Source organism: Dermacentor variabilis, chromosome 4, assembly GCF_050947875.1.
Source record: "Dermacentor variabilis isolate Ectoservices chromosome 4, ASM5094787v1, whole genome shotgun sequence".
NCBI lineage: Eukaryota > Metazoa > Arthropoda > Arachnida > Ixodida > Ixodidae > Dermacentor > Dermacentor variabilis.
In genome coordinates, this window is record NC_134571.1 from 145,835,905 (window position 1) to 145,848,097 (window position 12,193).

The 12,193-nt window shown below is 43.8% G+C and overlaps 1 protein-coding gene across 1 annotated transcript; it reads left to right on the forward strand.

Moving 5' to 3' along the window:
• Window positions 1-1,406: 1,406 nt before the first annotated feature.
• Window positions 1,407-10,101, forward strand: LOC142577998 (cytochrome P450 3A2-like). The gene is made up of 5 exons (XM_075687425.1): window positions 1,407-1,848; window positions 6,004-6,112; window positions 7,286-7,377; window positions 9,439-9,587; window positions 9,964-10,101. Exons 2-4 carry the CDS (start codon window positions 6,014-6,016, stop codon window positions 9,452-9,454), a joined length of 207 nt encoding a protein of 68 aa, XP_075543540.1. The 5' UTR covers window positions 1,407-1,848; window positions 6,004-6,013; the 3' UTR covers window positions 9,455-9,587; window positions 9,964-10,101.
• The last annotated feature ends 2,092 nt before the right edge of the window (window positions 10,102-12,193 follow it).

Consider the following 12,193-nt stretch of genomic DNA (forward strand, 5'->3'; position numbering starts at 1 on the left):
AAAATAACATAAACATAACAAAATATCTATTCGCACAGTGTATAGAGTGCAAGATCAATACAGTCAATAGAAAAAGTACAATTGAAATGAATCCTAAAAATAGGCAAAATTACACATGGTAAGATACTAGTAAATATTACGCGAAGATAATCACGCTACGTAATCGGTGTACAACGCGGGAGTCGAAAAGAAACAGATTAAGGCAAAGCAACAGCACTTAAACTCTGCCATCTACGATAAGCTAGAAGTTCAGAGACAATGAATGGTGTTTGAACACACACAAAATTTAGGATATTAATAAATGAAATTATTAATTAATTAATTAATTAATTAAATGTAGCGGAAACGTACTTCGCTACTCGTGAAACTGCGACTTCTGTAAGATACATGGTCATTATTACCGATATACACTGCAGTATAACTTTCTACGGCACGTTTCTAAGGCAACACCGCATTCACTAGAGGTGATTTTGTCCCGTTTTGAACGAACGAACTCGTGGCTGAGTGGGAGACGACTTCCGGCCACCGAGCGTGACGGACGTGTACTTCATGGGCTCCCAAGGAGCGGCTTTAGCGGCCCAGCCGGGTCGCGGTATCAGGAGCACTGTAATGCCTGCACAGGATTATGAAATGGTTGACCCGCATCTGCCATCAGGTTCGAGTGTTTTGAACACAGTATTTTTGCATGGTGATGTCACCGCCAGGCCTTATCGCGTCGAGCATTTTCGCGACGCCCTAGCGCGTCTGTCATTGCTGCCGGATGTGGTTGCCCTTGCGGCATATCAGATGAACCACCTGTGGGCCGTTACTTTCAACAGCGAAGGAGCGAAGACAAAGATTCTGCAGGCCGAAGCTTTCAATGTGAAAGACCACCGCTGCGTGGTTATTGACCCGACTAACCAACGCGTCAGGCTGAAGCTGTTTTGGCTGCTCCACGGTGTGCAAGACGACGACGTGCGAGTGGCATTAGCAGCGTTCGGAAAAGTGACTGAAATAACCCGCGATAAATGGAAGGTTAAAGGCTGCGTCGACAAGGCTTCAACAACACGGTCGGGGACACTGAAACTGAAGGTGGGTGTTACCATCGAGGACTTGCCCCATCAGTTGCGTTTTGGTGAGGACGTTGCTCTCGTCCATGTTCCTGGTAGGGATCCGCTCTGCCTTCGGTGCCGTGGAAAAGGACATATACGCCGTGAGTGTCGGGTGCCACGCTGCGGGCTATGCCGGCGTTTCGGTCACGATGAGAGCCAGTGCGTGCGTAGCTACGCTAATGTTACGGGCCAGGCACGAAGTGATGAAGCGGCCGAACACATCATGGATGAAGCAGACGCGGTCGAAGCAACCCACAGAAGTGGGGGAGATGATGCTACCAAGGAGCCAACATCCAAGGGAACCGCTCCCGCACCCCTTGCAGATACCAGCCAAGCCGGTAAGGACCAAACCCAGCCGGCCGTCGCATCAAAGCCAGCGTTCCTTCCGGAAAAAGCGGATAGCGTGACTGCTGTAAGCCTGGTTACGACTGGGCAGCAGGGCGACAACCAGGAAGACGCCGATACCGAGATGCCCGCAGCGACAAGTGTGCCAGATAAACAGGCTCACGAGGATTCGGATAGTCAGGAACCGAGATTGGTCGGTGAACGCTGTGAGGAGCCTCCGCCGAAGGCACCTGCAACGCGCCGCGGACCGTTCAAGCCCAAACCGAAATTGCCACCGGAACGCAGTACTGCGTCTGCTCTCCCTCCGCCTTAGCGGAGGCTTCTTTTGCCACAACGGTTGAAGCCCGGTCTTTGATCGGGTCAGTACTAAGCTCAAACGCCTTAATGGATGTGGATTCACCCTGTTTGATGTGTGAGTAGACTGATCGGCGTCTCCCTTTTCCTTAAATGGCTACCAACCTCACGTCCAGCCTACGTGTTGCTACGCTTAATGTAAGGGGCCTGTCGGCGCGTAGAAGGCAACTGCAACTGAGCCGCCTTCTGCTAGAAAACGAAATAGATTTGCTCGCGGTTCAGGAAACTAAAATTGAAGACGAAGAACAAACAGACACAATGGTAGTGGCCTATCGTAGCAGATACAGCGTTTGCGTATGTCATGGTGTTGGAAGAGCGGGTGGTTGCGTTATTTTTTTAGGAAATGGCATTGGGGCTGTCGATACTGTGTTCTCGTGTGAAAGTGGGCGTCTAGTAATGTGTGATTTTGAATCGGATGGAGTGGCTTGGAGAGCTGTGTGTGTATACGCTCCGAATGCAATTGCTGAAAGGGAGAGTTTCTTCCGACAGGTGAAGCCTGTCCTGCTTACTGAAAGGCGGGTGATCTTGCTTGGTGATTTCAATTGCGTCTGTAGACCAGAGGATAGGACAACAAACCGTTCCTTTCGAGATCGGAGCGCCGAGTTACTTTCTGAAATTGTAGGTGAGCACGACCTTGAAGATGTAGGCTTGATATCGACGCATGAAGGCCAGGCAATGTACACTCACTTTCAGGGAGGCAGTCATGCTAGATTGGACCGTATATATGTTCCTGTCGAATGTTCGCTGTTATGTTCTGACTACCAGACGATCTATGTCTCTTTTAGTGATCACTGCCTAGTCATGGTTACAATCGGTACGAAGAGAATAGCTGCAAAATTTAATTGGGACTTGTGGAAGTTTAATGATAAATTACTGGAAGATGAAGAGTACGTGACTAAACTCAAGGATTATATAGCTAACATGCTGCGAAGTAACTCCGGAAGTTTTATGCAAGTATGGGAGCAGTTCAAATGTGATATTAAAATAGCCGCTATTGATAGATCATGTGCGCTCCTGCGAAAAGAAAAACAACGAGTTAAAGAGCTGCAGAGTGCCCTAGATTTTATGCTAAGTACGGAGTGCTACGAACCGGGATTGTTCACGAAAGAAATTAAAGAGACTAAAACAAAGCTCGAAGCAACAGACGAAGAAATGTACCGTGGCGCAGTGATAAGGGCGCGTAACGAGAAACTGTGGTCCGGAGAGACGCCTACCAAACGCGCGCTCAGTGATGAAAAAAGGCACGCTTTGTCGAAAGAGATAACGGGAATATGCTATCAAAACGAAATCACAAATCGAAGAGAAATAATCAAGCAGGCATTCGTCGAACATTACACAGATATTTTCAGCCTTAATATTCCGGACACTGACTACTTCAGAACAGAATTCCTATCGCTGATGCCGAGATTAGAGGATGACCTTGTGCACGCTCTAGAAGCCAGTATTACGGCTGAAGAAATTGAATCAGCGATTCTGAAGCTTAGTTCAAACATGTCGCCTGGGCCAGACGGTCTCGGTGCATCTCTATATAAAGCCTTTAGAACAGAAATGGCAGTCGCACTTGAAAGGCTGATTAGCGAATTCTATGAATTGAAAGCAAGTCCTCCATCCTTCCGAGCGTCCCACGTAGTACTAATTCCTAAAACGAATGATCCGATTAAGTTACAGTCTGTTGAATCGTACCGTCCCATCAGTCCAACAAACGTGGACTATAAGATATTCATGAAGATTTTAGCTCGACGCCTTCAAAGTGTTATTAAGTCACTTGTAGGGCCACATCAGACAGGTGGCATAAAAGGCAGGTCAATCTTTACCAATGTTCACACAGCTAGAACAGTCCTTGAATGCTGTGACGGAATGTATGGGCGCGTGGCCATGTTGCAATTAGATCTGCACAAGGTGTTCGATAAAGTCGTACACGAAGTTCTGTTCTCGATCCTAGACCATGTCAATGTTGGAACTGTTATTACAGAAGGTGCTAAAATGATGTGCAATGGTTGTATAGCGAAGCTGATAATTAATAGGCAGTTAAGTGATGGTATTCCTGTGCTGTCGTATGTGAGACAAGGCTGCCCTTTATCCCCCCTGCTTTTCGCTCTCTACCTCGAGCCCTTTTGTTTGCGGCTGCTGAAGTGCCCAAACATTCGGGGTTACACTTTTCATAAAACTGAAGTTCGAGTTTTAGCATATGCTGATGATGTAGCAGTGTTTTGTACGGACCATGACAGTGTTAAAGCAGTTGTACAAGAGGCTGTAAAATTTTGTACTGCAAGTGGAAGTTCTATCAACTGGAACAAGTGTCTTGGTTTTTGGCATGGGGATAGGCAATACAAGCCTGAGACTTTTTGTAACATGCAATGGGCGACAACTCCAGGCACCTACCTAGGTGTCCCCCTCGAACATTATCGAGATAGCAAAGAATATTGGGACAATGAAGTAGTGCGAATGGAAACCCAGACCGGCAAATGGGGAGGGCATAGATTTTCAATGTTTGCAAGAGCCACAGTGTGTAATTTGTTTTTAGTCGCGAAAATCTTTTATGTGATGCAAGCTTTATGTCTGACGAGGATGTCTGTGCAAAAGCTGCATAGAGTATTTGCGATGTTTATTTGGGCCTCAACATGGGAACGTACAAGTCGTAGTAATTTGTTCCATAGAGTGTTGAATGTCATGCGTTGAATGTCATGGCTGGGGTTGTCACATTTGTTCCTCAAACAGATTGTAAGCAGGTTTCTTTTTTTGCGTGATCAAAAGGATGCTTTTCTGAGAACAATGATTCAAGCTAGACTGCGTGATTCATTGCCTGATTATGTAGTGTCGTCCATTTATACGGGTCCAATGCCTTTAAGTGCTTGTTTGCGTGAAGTGGTCGCGTCTTTACGAATACTAAAAGCAAGATTTTCTAGTGAATATCTGGCCGTTGTTACTAGTAAGAAGTTGTACAAAGATCTTGTTGATGTATTCTTGCCTGTACCGTTGTACCGTACAGTATTTGTTTTAGGTTCAGAACGAGATGTTCTTAAGAGAGTTAAGCGAATGCCGGTAAGAGCTTCTGTTAAATCTTTCTTTTTTCAACTACATACAGGCATTCTCCCAGTGAAACCTTGGCTGCAAAGCAAAGGCATTTTTGTACGTTGGTCTGTGAATTGCTTTATATGCAAAAAACCGGAGACGATTGAGCATATCTTTTTGGACTGTCATGACGCAGTGTTTTTGTGGGATATTCTAAAACGTAGCCTTAAAAAGGAATTGCCGTTAAGTGCTTTCGGAATACGCTTCCTGCCATGCGCGGAACCAGAGGGAGTGCCTGTCGATCTGTTAATGCTTCTGTGCATGCACAGTGTGTGGCGAACGCGTATGGATATTAGACATGAGCGCATTATTCAGGCCCCAGCACATGAATATTTCATTGAAAGTGTGTTATATATACGCGAATTTTTCTGTGCACAGAGTGATCCTCCTGATTCGCTAAGTGCTTTGGACAAAGTGACTAGCCTACGTCGTTCTTATCACACCACACTGATCCAGCATTGACTAGTTGTTTTTTATGGCCATGTAATACTCACATTGTATTTTCTTTTGCCAAGCCGGTAATTAAAGAAATAAACTCGTGGCTGAGTGGTAGCGCCTCCGTCTCACACCCCGGAGACCCTGGTTCGATTCCCACCAGCCGATCTTGCAAGGTGTTTTTTTATTTATGGAGTGCCTACTGCGATTTATCGCTCACGGCCAACGCCGCTGACGCCGACACCGACGACACCGGTTTTTCTGCGAAACGCACTCCTTAACGCTGTCGCGTTAAAAGGTAACAAAAACGAAACAAACTCGCAGGACGGTTACGAATGCGTACATTAAAGTGTGCGAATAGACGTGCCATCGAATTCATCGCAGCGTAGGCAGATCTAACGCTACTAATACACAATTAATAACAATAATCAGAAGTAGAATGCTACAACTCCCCTAAGTTAATATCATATACAAGGACAATGTCTTCTTCATGAAATGTTTGGTGTCGTGTTCGGTGTAAGAAAACTGTGCTTTGTTAGTGTTAGACACTGTGACGCTTTCTGCCTCTAATCACTCAATAAACTCCGCTCTCCTATAATGTTCACAAGCCTCATAACGATACACCAAACTCGAATATAAGAAACGGAGTTTCTGCTTCATGCTGTAGCCCTAGCCTTCTACAACAATTGTCTCACTCTTCACGCAGTTTCGACAGCATGGCCGCAACATGGAGCTACATCGCCTTTGCACTTGCAAAGTATCCCGATATTCAAAAAAGAGTCCGCGAAGAAGTTCTAGAAGCCCTGTCTCAAATGGTACGTTCTTCAGCTGTTTGAATGCGGAATCTGCTGCATGAACACATAGATTACTAATTAATAATGCGAGCTGTTCTTCTTTCTTACTCTTAATTCATTTTTGTAGATTTTTTTTCTTTTGTTTGAATCGGTTATTTCAAGTGCTGCTGTTTTTATTACGCTTCTCATGGTTGTTGTTGGCATGGAGTTCGGTAAACTGATCACACAGACTAAAAAGCAGTAGGAATAACTGTAGCGTTAAACAAAGAAAATGCTACAATGCCAGCGTATGATTATTATTTTTTTTTGCAGTTAATAAACCATCGTTTAAAACTCACTGTAAACATTTCAATGGTCAAAGAAAACAGAGGTCAGAAAGGTGATATGTAGGAAGGAAGGGGCTTCTGAGAACGGGATATGCAAGAAATGTAAAGAATTAGTGAGACACTCGTACATGGAATTGAAAGAAATTAAAAAGTGGAAATGTTTGCGTAGTAGACTATGAAATTCCATGCCAGGTGCTTAACAAGAAAAATTCCTATTTCATTTGATTTCGGTTTTGAATAATAACGCTAACAAATACGTATACCCTCTTATTAGTGCATGGTATAGATCAGCTCGTGTGAAAAGTGTAGCATGTTTCATGATCACTTTTATGTGTTCGCATCGCAATAACGGCTAAATAACTTGTCAACCATCGTGGATAGATTAAGTTAAATCAGTTGAATTAGAACTAAGACATCAAAGAAACCGTTACATATGAGAGACGCGAGCTTCATAAGGAGTGTGTGCGTTGATTGTACTCACTGGTATGCCTTAGGTTCTTGCAGCGTTAAACCTCAAAGAAGGTCTCACTCAATTTTTTAAATCGAGCCAAACCTATGCATTTATAGGTGTTGAGTTTAGAAACAGACGCAAGGCATGCGGCAATGAAATTAATATTCGACACCGTAAATATGGTAGCAAGTTTTAGGAGCTTGCCTGCTAAGCTTATATTGGTGCTTGTGTTCTTGAATATAGACAAGTGATCGATCAGAACCATCAAGAAACAACGGTTGTTCAATGACATACGATTCTGTCGGAATTCAGAGCATAGAAAAACTTAGAACAGGCTAGATTTAAAATATCGTGTTACGGCTCAATAATTCTCCCGCGCGGTGTCATACTGTTTCTCGTTCTTTTTTTGCATTCTAGGGTACGCTAGACTACGAAATCGTTATGCAGAAGCTGAAGTACCTCGGTTATGTTGTGAACGAGACGCTGAGGCTGTATCCTCCGGGACTGTTGTACGTAACTTGAACGAATTTCGTTTCTTGTGAGATAGACTCAGGGATCTCTTGAAACACGACTTCAGAGATTTTATGGGTTTTTGGAGAGGTTACCGATATAAAATACTTAGTCTTACTTTTTTGTGCTGCAGTAAGAAGTTATCGAAAGTGAAATCATGGTACAAGACCTCAGTTCCTTTAGCAGAGCACGAGTAGTCTATCGACGTTTTTATATGAAGTATGAGTTTTGATTTTTGAGCCTTCCAAGAGCGCACTTCCGTCCTACGTCCTTGTAGTGCGAGCCAAGCTTGGTCTTATTACGAACCACTCACAAACAAGGGGTGAGACAGTCGATCCGCTGTAGTTACCGTGAATGACGCTATGCATGCAATACTAAGCACAACTGAACATAAATAACTGTTAAAGTGTATGACTTATCAGGCATAAAAGTCGTATGTTTTAGTCGAAAACTCACTCATGCTAGATTGATCCGACTTTATTTCGCTGTCCCTTTCATATCGAGCAAACAGCCTCCGCCATTAGAAAGGGGTGATTTCTCCTCAAAAGCTCTACTATGAGATGAAATACGCACTACGTTATGTCTATTTTATTTATTAATTTATTACCATTCATTAATTTATTATTATTAATAATTGCCCTCGTCTTATTTATCATCGCTGTCCCTAATTAGAATGTTTGGTGCTAAGCCAAGCTGATCAATTTGTGGGTGCGCCTGCGTTTGAGCTCCCTTCCCAAGTGCAGGCGCTGAAGTCATAGATCTATAGTGGTAGCCTCATGGCCTGCAGAAACTATATGACAGCGCCAGAATGCACAATAGTTTGAGCCATCTGTGGTTAGACGATATGGCGCTGTTCTTTACATGAGTACTGTGTTTACACTTCAGAACCTGCGACTTCACGAACGGGAAGCTTCCTTTCTATTTTAAAGTAGCTTGGAGAGGATTTCCGGTCCTCTACTGCTTCGTCAAATTAGTTATTTTCTTTCCCGTCCTAGCTGCTTTTTGCAGACAAAACGTTTGAATGCTGGACTAAAAAAGTTACTTTGTTTAGGGAAAACGTCAATATGTCACTGCGCATCCCCATGGAAGTGACACGCACGAGGTTGGCTTTACGCCCCAATAGCATCTCACCCCTCCGGGCTGAAATTCGAATTCAGCGAGATGCATACGATTTGAAACTTAATTCAATTCCCCGTCAGGAACTTCTTTAATTTCATCTTCCATTCACAGTAAAATGTAGCATAGCAAAATAGCAATTTTACAAAGAAGGCGGCTGAGGTTTCACATTTTCTATCTGTAATCTTTTTAGCGTTGCTTGAAGAAAAAAAAACAAAGCTTTATCTTGCTATAGTTTGTCAATACAGGTATCACGCGTGTTCCGGCTGGTTTGCGGCAACTCTCATCTCACTAGCACGTAAACACGAAATAGCGGAGTGATTACAATGAGTGCATATTCTACTGCAGTGTGCAGATATGAATATAAACAAATAATCATAAATTGTGGCCCTTAACATCTAGAGTATGAGGGACGCAGAAGCGGATAGGCCCCGGAACAACTTTTAACCGCCTAAGTTTCTTTAACATGCACCCGAAGCCCGGTACACCAGTGCTTGCGTATTTACCAACATCAAAATGCAGCCATCTTGGTCGGAACTCGCACCCGCAACCTCGTGCTCAGCTACCAAATAAGCCATCGCAGCGGGTGGACATGCAGCTCAGACGTGTTTTGTTCGTGGACGTTCCATCAGCGAAAGCCTATACGGGACAAAACAGCGGATACATTGTGTTTACAATTGTGGCGGGAAACTGTAGTGCTAATTCAGCTAGTATAAAGTTCAACATTTACACAAACCTAACCGGTCACTTTGTCGCATTCTAATTGCCTAAACTAAAGTGAGTTTAAATATATCAATAACTTATTATTTTGTTTCAAGTTCTGGTTTTGCCGCGTGACCACAGGCAAAACGGAATGCCAAGACATTGAATTTGATATCGCACAATTTTTATTATTATGTGTTTACGAGCTTCTGTTAAACTTGGTGATAACGCTCTATTGTCAGTGATGCAGATTTGTGACGAGAAAAGCCAAGGAAGACTTCGAGTACAAAGGAATGAAGTACAAGGCTGGAATGTGCTTTGTGCTGTCGACGTACCATCTGCATACGAATCCACAGTTCTGGCTCAATGCCGAACAGTTCTATCCAGAAAGGTGCTCTGTTTTACGAGATAAAACATGTCTTAAAAAACTGTTCCGCCTCTTTTTGAAAAAGGATTCGCGTGAGCAAACTCGTTGGTATCTAGTTATGGCGTGCTTTCACATAACAGCAGGAAATTACTTTATACTTCCTCCAACGGCAGATCAAAATGGCAAAGTAAACTTTATAAAAATCTGAATTCTGTCATAATTATATGTGCAGTTAGGGTTCCTAATGTGCGGCCAAATTTAAGTACACGAGCGTTTTCACTTGCATTACAAGAGTTGAGATGACAGGTTAATTAGGAGGCAACTTAACACGTTCCCTCCGCATTATGGTTTCTGGTATTGCTGTGGTCATTCGATAATGCTGTCATCTCGGCGACTGCAGGTTTGCCCCTGAAAACGAAGCCTCGCTGAAGAAGCTAGCGTATGCTCCGTTTGGCATAGGATCTCGCAGCTGTGTAGGAAGTGAAGCTGGCATTGCTGATTGTGAAGTACACTGTCGCCAACTTTGTGCGGAAGTATCGCCTCGAGCTTGGTGAATCCCAAATGATAAGTGGTGCCAAAAAACCTAAATGAACGAGAGCGCAGTCAACACCATACTAAAACTTTACTTCGGTAGGACTTTTAAAACGTGTGTTTCTAAAACCTCTATTCATTTTATGCGTGGTAGGCTTGCGAATCGAGACAAGAGCCCATGTTCTAAATGCGTGGCCAGGCAAATAATAATTCATGCATTTTAAATAATGTACGCTCAGCTTAAGATCCATATTATCGTTACTCTCTAGAGTTTTCACTAATAGTAGTCAGCTGCTGCATGTGATACCTACACTGAAAAACGATTCAGTTACACATTAAATTCACTAACATCATCGGCCACACCGACGTTATTAGAGGGATGAAAAAAAGAAAAGGCTATAAAACTTAAGGGAGTGCTGCACAAATAGCAAATTTTCATACTTCTATTGTATATGCAGAAAGCAACAGTCACACAGCAAGCGCAATTTCACAGTTTCGCCCGCAAGGTGAAGCAGTGAATGCCATAATAACATCTTACAATATCACACAAAGTGTAAGACTCGTAGCTGCTGTTGCACTATGAATTGAAATAAACTTAAGCTTTATATTACGCTGTTATGCTAGGGTTCATCTCTTTAAATCCTGCCATCAGACAATTTCATTTATATGTATTAATTAAGGCCAATGTCTTTCTTAGTGACCTTACCACAACTTTTCCGCATCGGGTATGTTTCAAACCTCTTTCCTGAGCCGACCCCGGAGATAGTGCAAAGTCACGTTAAGAAAATTACATAGTTTTTAGGTTCAAACTGTGTTTTTGTTTCGTCCTTCTAATTTTTAAGTCAAGTTTCTCGGAAACAATTTTGTCAAGGACGTAAGACCTGGCATCAGCAACTTTAGTGATAGAATGGTATGGCAATATAGCCCGCATATATACTGCATGTAATATAGCCTGGCGTTGCATATAACATACATATACCTATATAAATGCGCAACCTCACGGCGACGCTGACATCGACAGCGGCGATGACGACCAAAATTCGCTTGGAATGTCCATATAATGCCTATCGTAATATTATAAGCTAGGCAGGATGGGCTAGTTTAGAAGGCTAACATGGAGAATGGTAATGTTGATATAATTTAGAAGACGGAGATGATGTGGACAGCCCATGTCTAAGATGGATCGCCAGCGCCGTTGTTTCAATATTCCAGGTTTTTATTAACACAAGTAAACCTCGGCCCAATCATTTAAATGTTATCAATTTTAAGCAATTACGTTTGGTATGGAGGTCCAGGTTTGGCTTTACCGCACTCGATAATTGGTCTTGTTAGCCTATCAGAACCAAACCGTTTAAATTTACGTCTTTTCTTAAGGAAACTCCATCGAAGGCTCCTGAGATCTATATGGGCCGTGGAGCAAACCTCATCTACGTAGTCTGCAAGTGGCACCATCAAATCAGGCGTTATTCGTGTTCATCGACTTTGACCAGCGTTATCTTGTACTTGTACATTACATTGGAGGTTCAGGACATCGCCGCCGCCGCGCTGTGACGGTCTTGACGGCGCATGCGCTGTCCAGTCGTGGAGCGTAGATCTCACCGAAGCCAGCGACACAAACAACGTTTGGCCGCAAAAACGAGGAAGCCAAATAGGCGCACCATCATGTTTCCCTCAATCGGCTCTACCACTGAGTCAAGACTGCGCTGGGCCTATTGGTGCTAGCATAGACGCTGTGCGTACATAGACTAGGGTTCCTTCCACTTTCTTGGTGATCGGTCTGAGCGAAACAGACGGTGAAGGTCATGGTGAAATTGCCTAGCCTTTCCACTGGTCGCTGACAAAAGACTAAAGCTTTTTCGTCGACCTCGCCTACTGCACCAGCGACGTATGACGCCTAAAATGCCGCTGGCGGCACTTTTGATCGCGCCAACGCTGTGAGATGCCTGGTAGCCGTCAGGGCGCCGTTTCTTCTGACCAGCGGCAGTTCACTGACGTGCTCTGTCACACCAACATTTAGACTCCTCTTATTGCTAAAACCATATCGACCTAGCTCGAGCACAATGCTGCACCTTGCTATCACTTGGGACCGCAACGCGACG

Bases quoted from the DNA above. Each gene is read 5' to 3' on its own strand.
- LOC142577998 (XM_075687425.1), top strand. From the start codon at position 6,014: ATGGCCGCAACATGGAGCTACATCGCCTTTGCACTTGCAAAGTATCCC. The intron at 6,113-7,285 runs GTACGTTCTTCA...TTTGCATTCTAG, and splicing joins TAGAAGCCCTGTCTCAAATG to GGTACGCTAGACTACGAAAT.